At 54.9% G+C, this 19,176-nt stretch overlaps 1 protein-coding gene across 1 annotated transcript in view; it reads left to right on the plus strand.

Moving 5' to 3' along the window:
- RBM19 (RNA binding motif protein 19) overlaps window positions 1-19,176 on the plus strand; it is a gene marked incomplete in the record, with an annotated part of 174,920 nt that overhangs the window by 102,380 nt on the left and 53,364 nt on the right. Inside the window, 1 exon segment of the mRNA XM_027773124.1 lies at window positions 12,273-12,378. Coding sequence (XP_027628925.1) covers window positions 12,273-12,378 — 106 coding nt within the window.

A 19,176-nucleotide genomic window follows, 5' to 3' on the forward strand; every position in this document is an offset into this window, starting at 1 on the left:
TGTCTCCACACAGTGAGAGACTCGCCATCCCTGTCTCGTGGCATTGCTGAGGATGGCCCAAGAGGATATGTAGGCAGGACTCCGAGCACAGTGCCTGTCTTGGGTGTGCCCCAGATAAGGGTCCTGCTCAACAAAGTGTCTGTGGCAGTCAGCGAGCAGGACAAAGACGCTAGAATTCCATTTCTTCGAGGTTTTACCCCATCCTTTTACATTTTCTCTTTTTTGACTTTATTTTTATTTAATTTGCCATTGGGCATGTATCCTCACTAAAAAGAGACAGAAGGAAGGTGAGAAGTCATTTCCTGTGTGACGTTGGGTCACCCCACAATCCCTCCTCCTCCATTCTTCTCTTGGGATTTTGGGCAGGCATGCACACGCGCCTTGAGTGCTCTGTAAGCTGCCAGGTCCAGGACCGGAAACACAGTCAGCCATGCGGGTCCAGCTGCCATAACCACCATGCCTCCAACTGGCTCTACATTTTCTTTCTTCCTTTCTTTCTACCTATCTGTCTGTCTACTTACTTATTTTAGAGATTTTTTTTTTTTTGCCATGAGGCATGTGTGCTCACTGGGGAGAGAAAGACAGAAAGCAGGAAATCACCCCCTCCAGGGTGGTGGCTATGCTTCAGTCCCTTCCCCTCCATTCTCCCCTTGGGATTTTGGGCACATGCGCATACGCATCCAATATGTGTTTCAGGCCGCCAGATCCTGGACTCGAACTGCAGTCGGCCATGTGGAAATCCAGCCATGCCACCATCACACCATCTACTAGTCCCTGCAGGCTTCCTTTGAACAATGAGCTCTGCCTGCTCTGGGCCTGGATGTGCCATCCAGCTCTCGGAAAAGGCTGAGTGGTCCTGGCCACCTTTGGAAGAGCAGTGGCTCCTCACCCTCGAGCAGGCTTATAGTCGCCCATAAGGCTCCTTGTACCCCAGAAACATTGGGGAGACAGCACTTTACATTTCTTTTTTAATTGCCAGAGGGCATGTGCATTCCCCGGAAAAGACAGAAAGGGGGAAAAAAGCACCCACAGGGAGGCATGGTCATGCTGTAATCCTTTTTCTCCCTTCCTCCCTCCCATCGGGACTTTGGGCACGCGCGCTCAGGCACCCAGAGTGTCTGTCAGCTGTCAGGGTTGGGATTCAAACTGCGTCCTGCCCTGTGGGATCTGGTTGTCAGTGCATAGTTAACCAGTGTCCTCCACGACTGGTCCCAGACTTTGCATGTCTGCCAAGCTCCCTGGTGAGGCTGGTCCAGGGATCCATCCAGCTCCACCTGGTGAGGGCCAGACCCCAGCCGGGACTGTCTGCCTTCCTGTGCCAGGTCTCCTCCACAGGAGCCGGTCGGGAGCGTCTGTGGGTTCCACGTGCACACAGGCCCTGGCTGTGATTCAGAGATACCATTTAACTGCTCATCTCGGAGATCTCTCATCTAGAAAACGAGAGGGTCACGCTTGCCTGGCAAGGACCCCATGAAAGGCTATTGAGAACAGCTGAACGCTGTCCTCCGCGCCTCTTTTCTTACTTTCTTGGAAACCAGGTCATTTTTCAGCCTCCGAGAGGCAAGAATGAAAGGGAGCGTTGCGCTGATGGTGGGTGATAAGGTAACCTTTCTACATCCGGCCCTCACCACGAGGAGCCGTGAGTAATTGGAAAAGTTCAGTCTAAAAGGCACTCTTTCAAAGGAGAGCGAACAGAAGAGGAAGAAACTCCACACCTAAATATGCTTCCATTAAGCGGCTCCCAAAGCCATCGGCCCTCGCGCGGAGGACGCTTGACTCTGTAGTTCGTACACGCTCATTAACATAACCTTCCCGGGACTGGAGACAGCTCGCTGCAGATCGAAGCACTCCGAGAGTCCCTGCTCGTGTCTGCACCGTGGCCGGGGCTGTCCATGGAGGAGCCAGTGTTTCTCTTTCCTACCGAGCAGGGCATGATTCCGAACGTCTTATGCAGGCACTAGCTCTATGTAAAATGATTGACTAGTCCTTTTTTTTTTTTTTCCCTACCTGTAATGTATTTATTCACTGCAGCTGAAGGAGTACATGTGGGTACTTCGGGCAGCATTGACCCTTGCAGATCAGAAGCTCCTTAGCTAACTTCTGGTCATCTTATGTAAAAGAGCATTGCCCTAAAGGACAAGGGGATTGGGAACCAGCAGTTAGCGTAATGGCTGTGTCGCTGGACTCCCACGTAGTCGACCGCGGTTCGTGTCCCGGACCCGGTGGCTTAAAACTCACGCCGGACGCTTGTGCGTGCGTGCCCAAGATCCCGAGAGGAGACTGGAGGAGAAGGGATTGCAGCCTGACCATCCCCCCTGGGGGGTGATTTCTCGCTTTCTATCTCTCTGTCTCTAGCTGTCTGTCTGGCGAGTGCATGCGCCCTGTAGCAAAAACCTCTCCAAAAAAAAAAAAAAAAGGACAAGGGGATTGAACATCTTACCCTCAGATGGGACTGTGCCTCCACACCCGCACAAGGGCTATACAAGGGGGCTTTATACACTGTGGGAAAGTGTAATTAAAATATAAGTTTATTTTCGTGCAATATTTATTAATCCATACATGGTTTGTTTTGTTTTGTTTTGTTTTAAAGAAGTTTTTACCATAGGTCACGTGGGCTTGCCGGGGAGAGAGAGAGAGAGACAGACAGTGGGAGGGGAAATGAGAAATCCCCCCTCGGGGGGCATGGCCCTATCGCAGTCCCTTCTGCTCTGTTCTCCTTTTGAAATCTTGGGCATGCACGCACAGATGCCCAGTGTGAGTTTCAAACCACCAAGTCCAGGATTTGAACTGTGGTCAGCCACGTGGGAGTCCAGCGACGTAACCACTATACCATCTGCTGGCCCCCATTCATAGCTTTTTATACTATACGCTTTTAAGGGGCCCCCCTCCCCCATCCGAGATGATGCATCTGAAGGCTAGGGACCTGATGCCGAGGGAGAGCCCAGGAAATGTTGACTCCCCTGTTCAGTGAAGGTATGGCTGTTTCTGGAGTGGTAGGCAGAGTCCCGGGTTTGGAGACACAGCAGAGTACGTGAGCTCTCCCATCGTGGGAGTGTGCTGCCTCTAGCAAGAGGAAGGAAGAGAGAAGGAAACACGCCATTTTAAATGGTACCCAAATGCGACAGAAAGTAGCTGGTGTGGAGAATGAGGCAGTGTGAAATGGGGTGGCCACAGGAGGCCTGTCAGGAGCCGAGAATTGAATGGCAAAGGAGATTGATTATAGGACTACCTGGATAAGGAGGGTTCCAGAAAATGGGAAGGACAAGCACAAAGGCCCTGAGGTGAGCTTCATTTAGTAGGTTGGAGAATAGGGAGGAAGTACGGTTTCTCTGTAGTGAGGAGGAGCAGGGTACAAGATGAGATTGTAGAACAAGAGAGGCACGGATCCAACCAAGCATAGCCTTCAGCCCCAAGCAAGAAGTTCAGAAATTCTAAGGATACAAGGAGCCAGCAGTTAGCGTAATGGCTATGTCGCTGGACTCCCACATAGTCGACCGCGGTTCGCGTCCCGGACCCGGTGGCTTAAAACTCACGCTGGGCGCGTGTGCGTGCGTGTCCAAGATCCCGAGAGGAGAATGGAGGAGAAGGGATTGCAGCGTGGCCATCCGCCCTGGGGGGTGATTTCTCACTTTCTGTCTCTCTGTCTCTCTCTGGCTGGCTGGCGAGCGCACACTCCCTATAGCGAAAACCTCTCAAAAGAAAGAAAGAAAAAAAAGAAAAGAAAAGAAAAGAAAAGAAAAGAAAAGAAAAGAAAGAAAGAAAGAAAGAAAGAAAGAAAGAAAGAAAGAAAGAAAGAAATTCTAAGGATACAGAAGCCATTAGAAGTAGGCAGTGTGGGAGCGGTGATGACTGGCATGTACATACGAAACTCATGGCCGTGGTAGCCATTAAAATACACTCTGGGAGTGCTGATGACTAACACATTTGCACAAAACTCAGGGTAGTGGGAGCCATTAATAGCCACTGTGGGAGTGACGATGACTAACACATATACACAAAACTCGGGGCAGTGGGAACCATTGATAGCCACAGTGGGAGTAATGATGACTAGCACACATGAACAAAACTCGGGGCAGTGGGAGCCATTGGAATCCACAGGGTTGACTAGATTTGTCACCGTTACCCCACTCGCGAGGTTAGAGGATTAGCTGAAGCAGCCTTGGGACCAGCCATCGCCAAAGGCTTAGCCTTTGTACAAATCACAGAAAAAGGAGGAGGTTTAGGTGTAAGCGCCTGTTCCCAACTTTCCATCCTCTGCAAAAAAATCACCTTGCGTTGATGAAGGAATGGATTTGTCTCTAGTCGTCCACCTTTCCCCAGTTGGGACTCTTAGCCACATGGCAGGCATATATATATATGCATATATTTTGGAGAGGTTTTTGCTATAGGGTGCGTGTGCTCACCAGAAAGAGAGACAGAGAGAGAGAAAGTGAGAAATCACGCCCAGGGGGGATGGCCACACCGCAATCCCTTCTCCTCCATTCTCCTCTCGGGATCTTGGGCACACACGCACACGCGCCTGGCATAAGTTTAAGCCACCAGGTCCAGGACTCGAACCGCGGTCAACTACATGGGAGTCCAACAACATAGCCATTACGCTAACTGCTGGTCCCAGCAGGCATATTTTTTAAGGAAAGGGCATAGGCAAGGCAGCTGCCAACTTACCATGGTCATTGCCCAACAGGGACTCTTTCACGGGCCCATTAGTTTACTGGTGGGTCCTTCTTTAGGATGAGGCAGGGATACCGTGAACCAAAATCAGAAGCCCTCAGCACGAGACCCTGTCAGTTGAGATGAGTGCTTTCACCCTGGCTCCTCTCATGTGTCTGAGGTAGAGAAGAGCTCGCTGCCTTCACGCCAGCTCACGGATTTACTCACAGCTCTTCCCACTCTGGTGGGAGTCCCTGGAAACAAGGGTAAGCCTGACCCTCTGTTGGCTTCCTCCAGGCACTTTGGTTAATAGACAAGATGATCCATGTAAGCTCTTAGCAGAAGCATGGTCTTGGGGGGCAAGCCACCTAGTCCAAGCCCAGTTCCATTCAGCATCCCCTGTGGGGCCTCGGGCATGTCACGTCATCCCTTTGTTAGTCAGGGATGCACCGAGTGACCTGGGAGAAGTCACATCGCTTCTCTGAGTCTCCATTTTCTCCATCTAGACATTGGGAACCTTGTTGCCGAGCTCCTGAGGGTCTTGTAAGTTTACGTGCACAAGACACTTGGCACATGGGCCCCGAGCAGCCCTGGGTGAATGACAGCTGCGTTGTGTGTTAGGAAATGGGGTGGGGGTGGGTTTGAAAGGCTTTTTAATACCAAGAGACGTAGCCATTTTATCTAGCCTCCAGGAGAAACAGAAGCCTGCCACTTATTCTCACCCATAAAACCACCCCTTTCCCGTGTCTCGATCACGCTGGTGTTCCGACGCAGGAGCCCGTGGGTGGCAGCAACTTTTTTCCTCTGCAACACCTTGAGCACAGGTGGGGAGAAGTCATGCCAGCAGACTTGCCCGTGTGACTCAGCACTCTGCCTGGGCGCCTGGTCCTTTCAGCAGCTCTGAACAGCGACTAACAGGGACTGAGACCCTGGGAGCCAAGGGGCCTAGGGGCCTCAGGATCCACCCGACCCCCTCTTGGTGTTAGCTTGTAGGCTGGGGTGGGGGATCAGGCTTTTTTCCAGCTCACTCGCTAAGCCCCAAAACCCAGACACCAGAGCAGCTGCAAAACTGTCAAGCCTGGCATCTCCAGAGGACTCTCTCCCCCACCACTCACTTTTTTTTCACGCTCCCTTCCCCTTGAGCCCATCACTCCATTCTGGGAAGGAAAGAAACAGAGAAGGATGCATCCCCCAGTAGGAGCCGCTGACCAGGGCTGTGGCAGGGCTGGTCAGGGGACAACGTAGCTCGCAGAGAGAGAGGGAATCCCCACCCATCAGCACGCATGACACACATCTTCCTCCACGCCTGTGTGCAAACACGATTTACATACCCAGACCTGTTTGTGAGGGCTGGGTCGGCTTGGCTTGGCTTTGCCTCTGCCTCACTCAGACGCCTTGGCGCCCCCTCCCTCCTCCGCCTCCCCGAGGCCCCTCCCTCCCTCTGCCTCACTCAGACGCCTGGGCGCCCCCTCCCTCCTCCGCCTCCCCGAGCCCCCTCCCTCCCCCCACACACCTCCTCGAAGGAAATTAGAAAACGTGACAACAAACTACAGTTGTCGAAAACCCCCAAGCCCACCACCAATCCTGGGCTCTCCGAGTGGTGGAGGGGGTGGGCGGTGGCGGTGCGGGGGGAGTAATTGGTGAACCCGAGGTGAATGAAATAATTGGAAAAGTGAGGTGTGAGTTTGTTACTGAAGTGCGAGCGTGGTGGGGGAGGGAAGGAGGGCCGTGTTTAAAAGCCCGGTATGTCCTCTTTATTCACAGCTTCCGATACAGTAATTGCTATTTTGTGGTTTCTATTATCCACACAGTGGGGAGCGTGCGCGTCTCCTTCCCGAGCGAGCGGCAGAGTCTGGGCTCGGGGAAGAGTTCCGGGGTGCTCTGTGAGTTTCCTTCCTCTCTGGTTCTGGGGGACCTTGCCCAGCCTCACCCTGACAATGTCCTGAGGTCCTAGCAGATTAGGGTCCACCCAGCACTTCCTTCCAAAGCCGCTCTTAAAAATGGCTCCGTAGACCTCGCTGTCCGATAAGAGTCTTAATAATGGCTAGTATTTATATATCGCTTATCTCCAAGAAGCTAAAGGTACTTCATTGATTTTTTTTTTCTCCCCCATCCTTTTTATTTTCTCTTTCTTTCTAATTCTCCTTCGACGTCTCTGCGAGATCATTAGTATTGGCCTCCTATGATCCCCGCTCAGTTACACAAGCAGCCCACTCCATTCTCTGCGCGCCATTGTTCTAGGGCCGGGGAGAAGCAGCTCAGAAGAGAAAGAGCTCGCCTGGCCTTGGAGTTCTCGACCGTGGGGCAGGAGTCCACCGTTTTTTTCTCTCCGACCCTTGGTTTTCTCATCTGCGAAGTAGAAGCAGTAACACCCTGTGTCCCAGTAATCAAGCGACATGTTGAAAAGACCTGGCACCTGTGGGCACTCACGGGTAGCTGGGCTGGTGGCCCCCATGGTGGTGTCTCAAGGGCTCCGACCTAACATTTCAGGAAGCGTCCACAGACGGCGGGAAGTTCCTTCTAGGATCTAATCCTAATGCTCCAGCTTCTCCTTCAGCCCCAGCCCTCTCTTGTCCTTTTCCTAGGAGGAAGGGAAAAATCCTCACTGCCAGCATTTCCCCGACTGCCTAAAGAATAATGGGATTCTTTCTTTCTTTCTTTCTTTTTTTAAAAAAGGGGTTTTTTGCCATAGAATATGTGCACTTGCTGGTGAAAAAGACAGAGACAGTGAGAGGGAAAGTGCAAAATCTCTTCCCAAGAGGGATGGCCACGCCGCGATCCCTTCTCCGTTTTCCTCCCAGGATCTTGGGCACACACATACACTCGCCCGGAGTGAGTTTCAAGCAACCGGGTCTGGGAATTGAACTTCGGTCAGCCATATGGGAGTCCAGTGATGTAACTAACTACCACACCGTATGCAGGCCCCAATGGGATTCTTTTTTTGACGTTGACCTATCTCTCATTTCCATGAGCAAGAGAGACAGCACCCCCCAATGGGATCTTCGTGCCCTCATCCTCCCTCCCCCCCCGTTTCAACTGGGATTCTTTTTTTTTGAGGTTGATCTATCTCTCATTTCCGTGAGTAAGAGAGACAGCACTCCCAATGGGGTCTTCATGCCCTCATCCCCCCCAGTTTCAGCTGGCCCAGATCACAGTCCTGTGTGTGTCTGGCGTGTTCAGGGAGGTCTCTGGACGTGAACCGGGAACCTTCCCATGTGGGTTGGCCCCACAGGCATTGCATTACTGCTGTGCCACCATCCAGCCCCCCAGGGATGATCTGATTTTGAAGCTGCCAGGGTCTTGGACCCCAGCATTTCATTTATCATTCAGATGTCTGTCTGGAAACTCTAGACCAGGGCTGTGGCCTCCTGAAGGCCTCTGCAGCACGACTGCTGGGACAGGCTCTCCAGCTTCCTGTCCCCGTTGGTGCATCCAGGTGCCCCTCTGTCACAGCTTGCCCTGCCGAGCTCGTAGATGCTACGTCTATAGGCCCTGGAAGCTTGGCTCCTTCAGCCTACCCTCACCCAATTTTTCTTTCTCCCTTCTAATTATTTCCTTTGCCTTCCTCCGGACTCTGAGCTGCTCACCATGCACAGAGCGTCCACAGCTTGCGGCATGCTGCAGAGAGGGAGGAGTTCGCCGCCCCAGTCTCGCTCCCTCTCTCTCTCAGGCACACACATAGGCTGGCACACTACAGCTTAGACAGGGCCAAGAGAGTGGGCAGAGGTTGTTGAGACCGTCAGGGGGCAGCAGGTGCAGCGTCTGTGGGAGAAGTAAGGGGTTTGCACACGGTGAAGACACAGAAGCTGGAGCTCAGTCTGCCTCCTTTGCTCTGCGGTCTTGGGTAAGGCACTGGACCCCTGAGAGCTTACCCAGGAACTTCCTAGCCACCCACACACGCGGCCTTCTGCTTCACCCCAGACCTGGCCAGGCCTCGGGAAGAGGCTCAGCTCCTGGAAGTGGCAATTGTCCATCCAGGATGGGAGAGCTCCACCATCACGCCAGACACACCTGGGCTCACCGGCTCACCCTGGCGAGAACCGCTGCTTCCTTGAGACGCAGTTTCCTCATCTATGAGATGGGGATGATCAGCTGTTAACAGCAGTCCATGTGCACACTACCTGTGTCCCCCAAGGCCTGTCTTCTCACCCTCTTCGGCACCCTCTGAGCACAGGTGTCACCTCCCAGGGGGAACGTCTGCCCCCAGGGCTGCTGCTGCCTGCTTGCTTGATCTTAACTGTTTTCTGGGCCAGACTCTGCAGCACAGCAGCTAAGCACTGTCAGAGGGAGCCGGGTCCTTTGTGGCCAGCATAGCTCACATTCCAGCCCAGTACCTTCAAAAGCACACCAGGCCGGAACCAGCAGATGGTATAGCAGTTAAGTCACTGGATTTCCACATAGTCGACCGTGGTTCAAGTCCCGTACCCAGTGGCTTAAAACTCACACTAGATACGCGTGTGTGTATGCTCAAAATCCCGAGAGGAGATTGGAAGAGAAGGGATTGCAGCATGGCCATCCCCCCGGTAGGCAATTTCTTGCTTTCTGTCTCTCTGTCTCTTTCTCTCCAGCAAACACATGTGCCCCATAGCAAAAAATCTCTCTTTAAAAAAAAGATGCAGGGAATCAGCAGTTAGCGTAATGGCTATGTCGCTGGACTCCCACGTAGTCGACCGCGGTTCGTGTCCCAGACCCGGTGGCTTAAAACTCACGCCGGGCGCGTGTGCGTGCGTGCCCAAGATCCCGAGAGGAGAATGGAGGAGAAGGGATTGCGGCGTGACCATCCCCCCTGGGGGGTGATTTCTCGCTTTCTGTCTCTATGTCTCTTGTGGCAAGGCCATGCCCCCTACAGTGAAAATCTCTCAAAAAAAAAAAAAAAAAAAAAAGATGCACACCCCATGCATGTATGTGCATAACCAGAATTCCGATGGGATGGAACACAGAGGAAAATGGATTGTGGCACGACCAGGCTTCCTTGGGAAGGTTCTCTCTCTCCCCCTTTCTCCCTCTCTTGTTCTCTCAGGCCTTAAAAATTTGTAAAAAGGGGCCAGCAGGTGGCATGACGGTTAAGGTGCTGGACTCCCACAAGATCGACTGCAGTTCAAGTCCTGGCATTCTTTTGCTCTCTCTCTCCTTCCCTCCTTTCCTCCCCTCCCCCCCCTTCTCTGATCAAACTGAATAATAATAAATAATTTTAAAATTAACGTATCAGGCACCCACTGCCAGGTCCTGGGCTCAGTGCTGCTATGCGTACTTCAGAGCCAGGTTCCAGCCCCGGGGAGGAAGAGGTAAAAAGCTCTTGCCCCGCAGTGCCCTGGTCAGGGGAGTAGGAAGCCCTGACGGTGTTGCCCGTGGGGCACCCAGTCCAGCCTGCATGAGGGAGAGACTCAGGAGAGAGTGGCAGGTCAGTCAAGGCCCAGGGCAGGCCAGAGAACTGGGGGAGCAGTGTGCCCAGTCATGGGGGTAACCACCCTGCAGGGCCTCCCTGTGCCCTCCAGCCCTCTCAGACCCTGGTCCTTGTGGCCATTAGATGAACCGACCCTGCGGTCCCAGCGACCCTCTGAAGAACTTGGAGCCAGGAGCCATTGATCTGGATGGACCTACATGTAAATGTGCCTACTCCTGCCTCCCTGACCATAGTCCCCCGCCCAGCAGAGGCCTGGGGACTTCAATGGAGGGAAAAGGCAGCCGGTCTGTCATGGGCCATGCCCATCTGGAGGTGGCAGAACAAAGCGGGTCTTGCCGCTTGTCCCCATCCTCCCTTCTCATCCCCACCTGCCCAGCCTCTGGTCCCCAGCCCCTCCCCACCCCACCCCCTGCAGACCGGGCTCTCAGCAAGGAAGACTGACAGGGCCCCGCTCCCCACCTTCCCCGGCGCCTCCCCCTCCCCTGGAGGCTGGCCTTGTCGTCAGCACCATTTCTGTTGCTTGTACAGAGGAGGCACAGAGAGGGGGGGGGCCCGCTGCCGGGGAGAGCTTCGAGGAGACGTGCAGGCTCATCGTGAGGATTCATAATGCCGCATTTACACACAGCCCTGCCTCCAGAAATCGGGCCAGCAGATGCCTGGTCATGCTGGCAGGGCCGTGGGTTAACGCCTCGGATTCAGCTTATATCATCTCACGAGAGCTGACGGCCTTTTACTGTGTTTTTCCCCCGGTCGGTCTTTGGCCCCGAAGCATCCCGGATCGCCACCATGCGTCTGCCCGTGCGCCCAGGCAGTCGCCAGTGCGTGTAGATTTTCCAATAAAATAACACCTCTCTTCAGGTGCCGCGCGCATTAAATATTTATCGGCAGCAATCTGTGTGTAGATATTTGATAAATGGACTTTCGGAGGAGATGGGGGGTGGGCAGCAAGACGGGAAAGCCAAGGAGCCCTGAGATGGCCTGATCCTTTCGTGCTAGGATTTCTCTACGGTTTAGCGCTGAGGAGAGGAGAGGGGACCAGGGGGGACGTTCCGAGGCCATGTTTACCTGCTTGAGCCCAGTTGGGAAGAGCCAAACCGTTCTCTTCTCCAGAGCTCTGAGCCAGCGTAGCAGATATGAAACCAAGAACTAAGAGGGAAGACAGGTGGGGTTGGGGGAGGTTGCTCCCCATCCCATCGAGCCCGGAGCATGGACGAAACGCCCCGGGTCCGGGAGAACAGGCTCACCCCACTCAGCTTCCGGGGTGACGAGTGCCCAGCCCAGGCATGGTGGCAGATGTGACGGGTCGGGAGAACCCGCTGGTCCTGCACCCAGAGCCCTGGTTCGTACACACGAGCAGCCTCTTCCCCTGTCCCGGGGCCTCTAGGTGGGTGGAGAGAATCCGAAGAGTCCCCATCCGCATCCCTACCCCATCCTGGCTGTTCCCTCCCTGGTCAGCCTGATACCAGGTCTGGAGAGAGCGGCTTGTGTCCCTGAGCCTGTGCTGGCCAGGGGGCGGCTGGCATGAGGGCATGAGTGTGCATGCGTGTGTGTGTGCGTGTGTCATGAGTGTTCTCTCCTGTGATCCAGAGGGTCAGCACCTGAGAAGCAGCCTGGCCCCTCCTCCTCTTCTGTGGGCCCAGTTTTGGGTTTTTTTTTTTTTTTGGAGAGATTTTTGCTATAGGGCAAGTGAGCTCGCCAGAAAGACAGAGAGACAGAAAGCAAGAAATCACCCCGCAGGGAGGATGGCCACACCGCAATCCCTTTCTCCTCCATTCTCCTCTCGGGATCTTGGCCACACACGCACATGCGCTCGGCTTGAGTTTAAGCCACTGGGTCTCTGGGACTCGAACCGCGGTTGGCTACATGGGAGTTCAGCGACATAGCCATTACAATAACTGCTGGTCCCAAGTTTCCTTTTCTTTTGGAGGGCAGATTTTTGCTATAGGGTGCGTGTACTCACCAGAGAGACAGAAAGCAAGAAATCGCCCCCAAGGGGGGATAGCCACACTGCAGTCCCTTCTCCATTCTTCCCTTGGGATTTGAGCACACACACACACACACACACACACACACAAGCCCGGCATGAGTTTTAAGCCGCCGGGTCTGGGACTCGAACCATAGTTGACTACATAGGAGTCCAGTGATTAAACCATTATGCCCTCTGCTGGTCCCATGCAGGCCCACTTTCTGATCTCCATGCCTTACCTTTTGTCCCCAGCACCTTCGGGGAGCTGAAGACGGTCCGCCTGCCTAAGAAGATGACCGGGACAGGCACGCACAGAGGGTTCGGCTTCGTGGACTTCCTCACCAAGCAGGATGCCAAGGTGAGACCCAGGGAGGCCCTGCACCTCCCTGCCTCTGTCCCCATCTGGGCCCTTTGGAGGAGATGCAGCCTCCCAAGTATTGCCACCCGACAGGCTTTCTTTTCCCTCCAACCCTGCACATTTGCACGTATTCTCCTTGAAGGAAAAGGCCCAGGTTTTGCACTGGAGGAAGGGGCAGATCCGTGTCCTCGCTCCCCCCACCCCTGCGCATAACTCACACGGGCGGGGGCCTAGGCTAGGAACTGAGCGAGCAGGTGGGTTTCCCGGGCTTTCCCGAGTCAGAGAGGAACTCCCGGTCCGGCATGGGACACGCTGTGTGTGCAGCGCGAGGGGACCCTGGATAGGTGCTTGGAAGAGAAGGTGCACAGCGCCCCAGAGGTAGCCTTCCTTCCTGCTTCTGCCCAGGAGTTCCGTTTCTGTGCCAGGTGGACATGAGGGCAGCCCTGGCAGATGCTGTGTACAGAAATCCCTCTGGGCTCTCCTGAGACCTGGAGCACTTTTTATAGCCAAAGCAAGGCAGCGTCTCCTGATCAGCTGGGCCCCCTCACCCCAGCTGCAGGTGCAGGACCAGGGCTACAACAGGTTGTCAACTGCATGCATTGTCCCCGCCCTTACTGACCCAGTCCAGAACCCGTGCTGCCCAGCTCTCTGCCCGCCTCCCCTCGGGGAAGAATAGAGCTAAGGGAGGGACCACAGATGGTGTAATAATTATGTCACTGGACTCCCACGTAGTCGGCCGCAGTTCAGAGGCTTAAAACTCCAGCTGGGCACGTGTGTGCATGTGCCCAAAATCCTGAAAAGAGACTGGAGGAGAAGGGATTGCAGCGTGGTCATCCCCCCTTGAGGCTTGATTTCTGGTATTCTGACTCTCTCTGTGTCTCTCCTGCAAGCGCACGCACCCTACAGCAAAAACCTCTTTAAAAAATAAAACAAACAGACCAGCATGTAGTTGGACTCCCATGTAGTTGACTGCAGTTTGAGTCCTGGACCCGGTGTAGTTGGACTCCCATGTAGTGGACTGCAGTTTGAGTCCTGGACCCGGTGGCTTAAACACACACCGGGCGTGTCTGTGTGTGCCCGAGATCCCAAAAGGAGAATGGAGGAGAAGGGATTGCAGTCTGGTCATCCCTCTTTGGGGGTGATTTCTCACATCTGTTTGTCTGTCTCCTTTCTTTCTGGTGAGCGCACGCACCCTATAGCAAAAACCTCTCAACAACAAAACTCTTGCTAAGGGAGGTCTCCCTGGGGCCAGATGCCCTCCACCACTGACGGGCAGCCCGCTAGCAAGCAGAAAGTACTTCCTCGACCCACACCCATCAGCCTTCAGTAGCTGGTGTTGTCAGAGGCTCAGGGCTTGGGTCGGCAGTGCGGTCACAGCTGTGGCCTTTGTGGGCCCTGAGAACATGCACAACAGAGAGGGCACGCTGGGACCTGCAGTGTCTGGCCAGCCACCTTTGTCTCCACGTCTCGAACTCAAGTGCCTTTTTATTGCACGTAGCCACATTGGCATGACATCTGCTCCCCTCCCCGTCGACTAGCAGCCCTTCCTTCGCCTTCACCCAGGGACTGCAGGGGTGGCGCCCTGTCCGCAGCAGCCACGGCCCTGACCCTCACAGTGGGGCCGGCACCCGGGGCCCCACACTGGCACAGAGGGGGGCCCTGGAAGGCTGTCAGCTCTAGCCCATGGCAGTTTGGCCTTCCTATCCCTGCCCTGTGCCTGTTTCCTCCTCTGTAACCACCGATCATACTTCCTGCCATCCGAGGGTTACAGCAGAACTCACAGGTGACACTCCAGTCCCGGTCCTGGCACAGAGTGAGCACCCCATACTGCTTACTACCCCAACCGGAGGCCCCTCAGAGCTGCCCGTCCCACAGTGCAGGGATTCGGGTACACTTCAATGCCCTGGTGACGGAGAGGAGGGAGGGGACAGTGCTCTCTCCGCTGCGGGGCTCCCAGGGGACGGGTCATGAGGGTGTCAAGCTGTTGTCGTCTCTGTGGCACAGAGGTTCCTGTTTGAGGCTGTGGCTGGGGAGGACACGAGCAGGAGTCACTCCTTGGCCCTAAGAAACCTGTTATCGAGACCAGCAGTTGGCATAATGGTTATATCGCTGGACTTCCATGTAGCCAACTGTGGTTTGAGTCCTGAACCCGGTGGCTTAAACTCACGCCGGGCGCATGTACGTGCGTGCCCAAGATCCCGAGAGGAGAATGGAGGAGAAGGGTGGGGGGTGATCTCTCACTTTATGTCTCTCCTTTCTAGCGAGCATGAATGTGTCATATAGCAAAAAAAGAGAGAGAGAGAGAGATCTCTTATCAAGGCCCACCCACAGTGGCTCATTTAGAACACAAACTTCAGGCCTGACTCACTGAGCTCAAAGCCGAGCGCTGCCACTTACTACGCTGTGACTCTGAACAAGTGACTTCCTTTCTGTGTGCCTCAGTTTCCCCCCTGTAACACGGTAATTGGAGTGTCCTCGTAGGGCTGCAGGAGTCAGATGTAGTAGTCTGAGAAAGGGGCCTGGCCCTCCGAGCTCCGTTTGCTGCTGGCTCGGAGGAGGGCGAGGGGAGTGAAGGGTGCGACAGCACAGCGGCCATCTGAGAGCAGGGGTGAGGAGGAGCAGAGGGAGAAGCCGTCGGAGCCCCTGTGGCTGGGTCCCTCCTTCCTCACAGGGGCCTCTTTCCATCCTAAGCGGTTGATGCTGGAGTTGGCCTGGCGCTTGGGGCCTGAGGGTTGGACCCGGGGCAGGCCTCGGCCCTGACGTCCCAGGGGGCCCTCCGTCATGGAGCAGTCAGGATAGTTCTGCTCTCGGGTTTGTTAGAACAGACGTGGGTGGGGCCGGCGTATGGCATAGTCTCTTGACTCTCACATGGCCAGCCACGGTTCAAGGCCCAGACTTGGCAGCTTGAAACTCGTGCCAGCACATGTGCACATGTGCCCAAAATCCCAAGAGGAGAATGGAAGAGAAGGGACTGTGGCATGGCTGCCCCCCCCCGGGGGGGTGATCTCTCTCTCTCTCTCTCTCTCTCTCTCTCTCCCCATCGAGCACACACACCCTAAACCAAAAATCTCTCTCAAAAAAATAAATAAGTAAACACAAGTGAACGGGCCAGTGTTCACCAGCACCCAGCTGGCCCGTACTCGAGACCCAAGGCCGGGCCGAGCGGCATTTAGGAAGCCCAGCCCAGCTCTCCGGTGCCTTATGGAGGTGACACCTCTTCTCCAGCCATCCCTCCTCTGCTTTCCATGCCAGGCTCCAGGAGGAGGAGGGCAGCCAGGGACAGCGAGGGCTCAGCCCACAGCTGCCCGGCCGGCCCTCCCGGCTCTCGCCACGACAGGAAGCTATCTCTGGCCCTGCCATCCCCACCATGGCTGTTTCCTGAACCCTACCCAACCAGCCGGTCTTCCAGAAAGCACGAACCCAGGACAAGCGAGCACACGTGTCCCTCCTGTACCCCGTTAGCTCCCTCCGCCCCGCTCCTGGTGTCTGTCCAAAGAACTTTGTTGTCTCTGGGCAGGACACTCGTTACTCTCCGCCGGCCGGGCACTCTGCATCCCGGTCCAGACCCTGAATGGCATGAGCACCTCGTTAGCTCAGGGCTGGGCGTGAATCGGCGGGGGCAGCCATTCCACCAGTAAAAAGCCTCATGGCAGCACAGTGGTAATGCAGCACTCCACGAGGCTGAACCACGGAAACTGGGTTCGTATCCCAAGGCCTCCCTGTAGGCGTTGGGTGTGTATGTGCCCATAGTCCTAGCCAGCTGAGGCTGGGGGTGGACAGAAGAGTGAGGACCCTGATGGGGTGCTCATTCCTCTCCCTCTCCCACGCACGCTCACTCGTGAAAAACAGTCTAAAAATCCTAATGTTTTTCTATAAGAAACAAACTTCAAAACAAAAACACCTGGATCTTTGTGTTCCTTGGTGGGAGGAACCCTGAGGATCTCAGACCTGGTGGAGGAAACCCTGTGGCCCCAGGCTCAGGACAAGCCCTGGTTGGCATTCCTCCTCCTTTGGGAGCCCCTGGGGGAAGGAGCTGTCCTTTGGGAAGCCTTCCCAGGCTCGGTTTAACTTTAATCCCATTTCCTGCCACAGCGGCACCGTCATGGAAATAAGTCAGGACCTGTTTTGGCTGTAGGCAGCTCTTGGGCCAGGAAATCAGGAAATCTGGCCGGAGCAAGGCAAAGGGGAAGAAGAGAAGGGGAGTGGGTAGAGGGGAGAGAGGCAGGGAAGGAGAGCGCTCCTTGTAGAGCTTTGAGACCGGGAGGCAGTGGAGAACCAACCCTTCCTGGGAGGGGTGCTGCTGGGCCTGCCCCTGTGTCTGGACTCACAGTCCTGTGCTCTCTCCAGCACCGGCCACTCTGTAGACCCGCTTGCAGACGATCGAGGGGTCAGGGTCCAGTTGCCTCCTAAAGGCCTCTGCTCAACACCAGTCTCTGTTCTGGCTCTGAGTATCTGTCGGTCCTCTGGTCTCTGGAGAAGGGATTGCAGTGTGTCCATCCCCTGCTGGGGGTTGATTTCTCACTTTCTGTCTCTCTGTTTCTCTCTGTCTCTCTGGCGAGCGCACGCGCCCTCCTAAACAAAGGATTCTCCTGGCCTTTTCCCGAGAGACCCACGCCCACCTCTGTGTCCTCAAGGTGATGCAGCAGGGCCCCTTCTGGGTCAAGCCACATCCCCTAACCGGGAAGAGAATCCAGCAAGACTCCTTGCCTGGCCCAGCTTGGAGTCACCAGGCAGCTGATGAGAACAGCGGGCACTGAGTTTGCGTGTGGCGTGTGTGCAACATGTGTGAGGCTGGTACAGACCCTCCCACCCCAGATTCTCTGAGCTCTGGCTGGGCTCTGTAGCCACCATGGAGTCCCGTGGGTATGGACGTAAGCCCAGACCCGGGTCTTGTTACTGAGGTGCTCCAGGAAGCTGAGGCCTGGGCCGTCTGCCCTTGTCACACAGGCTCTGCGGACCGGAGCACCACGGGTGGGAAGCAGGATCGATGAGCTGGCACTTTCTCGCGGTCCCCATGTCCCGGGCAGTAAATGTCAGTCCCTCTGAAAGTGCTGGTGTTATCGAAACCTGCAGTGTGATGATCCGGCATTTCTCGGAGCACCTTCCCCCACGTCGCACAGGGAAGCAGGGAACGGAGGTCGACGAGGGAAGGAGAATGGGGTTGTCGCAGGGAGTCAAGGACTTGGCACGTCCTGAGTAGCAGGCTCCCCGAGGGCCCTGAGTCTGTCTGCTCTGTGCATGGCTGTCTGTCACATCTGGCACCACGTGGCTTTCTGGGCTGAGCTGGTGTTCGTTAAAGGGCAATCCCTTTTCCATTCTCCTCTTGGGATTTTGGGCACACACGTACACACATACACACGCCCAGAGTGTTTCAAGCCACTGAGTCCAGGCCTTGAACCGCAGTTGGCCACGTGAGAGTCTAGGGCCTCAGCCACTACTCAACCCACTAGCCCCACCATCAACTATTTTTTTAAGTTTATTTATTTATTTCATGAACAAGATGGAGCAAGTGTATCCCGACAGGGTCTTTGCACCACAATCCACCCTCAGCTCAGCCAGCTCGGGGAGATCTCTGGGTGAGAGCCCAGAATCTCCCCCTGGGGAGGGCCAGCCTCACAGAATATCTTTTCTTTTTTTACATATTTGCATTACCCTTTTTTTAAATAATTATTTTTGACAAGATATTTCTCCTTTTTTATTTAATTTTATTTATTCATTCATTTATTTTCATTTGACCAGGGAGAGACAGAGAGAGACTTAGAAAGAGAAAGAGAGAAAGTGAGAAAGCAAGTTACCAGGTCTGGGTCTCGAAACGTGGTCAGCCACGTGGGAGTGTCTAGCACCTCAGCCACCAGGCCACCCGCTGGCCCCCGACGGAGTATCATATTTTACCACTGCACCACCGTCTGGCCCCCAATCCATCTGTTACGGGGACCCTGCCTTTGGCAAGGACAGTGCTGGCATTTGGATACAAATATATTACTCCTCCTTGGACTCTAGGAGACAGGTGGCAGGAGTCTGTTTGACGGTTGGGGAAACTGAGGCTCGAAGGAACGAATGCAGTTGTTTGCTCAAGGTCACACAGCCAGTTCTTGGCAGAGCTGGGAAAAGTCTGATTCCAAAGCCCACACACTCAGTCCTCCCTCCCTCCATTTACATCGCGTGCTGTCCCCAGGCCAACGTCTGTGCCTGTCCCCTCCTCTCTGCACCACGGCCACCTGCCTCTTGCCCAGCCCAGACACCCTGCCAAGGGAGAGGAGTCACCAGTAAGGCATTTGGAGGAAGGCTGAGAAGTCATCTCTGAAAACTTCCCTGGGAGGGGAAATTCCTTGAGCTGTTTCGCCCTTCCAGCCCCAGTGCAGCCTGGCCTGGAGGCAGCTGGCAATGCACCTGGGCAGGTGCACCGGGGACTCCCAGCCGGGCGTGCCCATCCCCACTCCTCATTGGCTGGACGCCCACCAATAGCCACTGGGATTCTATTTAGAAGCTGCTGCCTCCTCTCTCCCCAGCCCCGGCCGGTCCTGGAGGGAGGGGGTCAGGGAGGAAGGAAGGAAGGGAGGGAGGAAAGGAGGGAGGGAGGGAAGAACAGACCCCAGCCCAGAAGCCAGGACGTGGATTTTTTTTTCCCCATGCAATGCGCCTTTAATTTTTCCCTTCCCCGAGCCCACCGCGCCTTTGTACTTTTGCAGTTGCAGCTGTTTTTATTTGCCGCCACTGCTGTTGTTTTAAAAGGTCTATTTTCACATGGAATGTTATCCAATTAGCAGAGCAATGTGTTGGCTTAAATAAACACTCGGG

Source organism: Tupaia chinensis, unplaced genomic scaffold (assembly GCF_000334495.1).
Source record: "Tupaia chinensis unplaced genomic scaffold, TupChi_1.0 Scaffold000323_1, whole genome shotgun sequence".
Taxonomy (NCBI): Eukaryota; Metazoa; Chordata; class Mammalia; order Scandentia; family Tupaiidae; genus Tupaia; species Tupaia belangeri.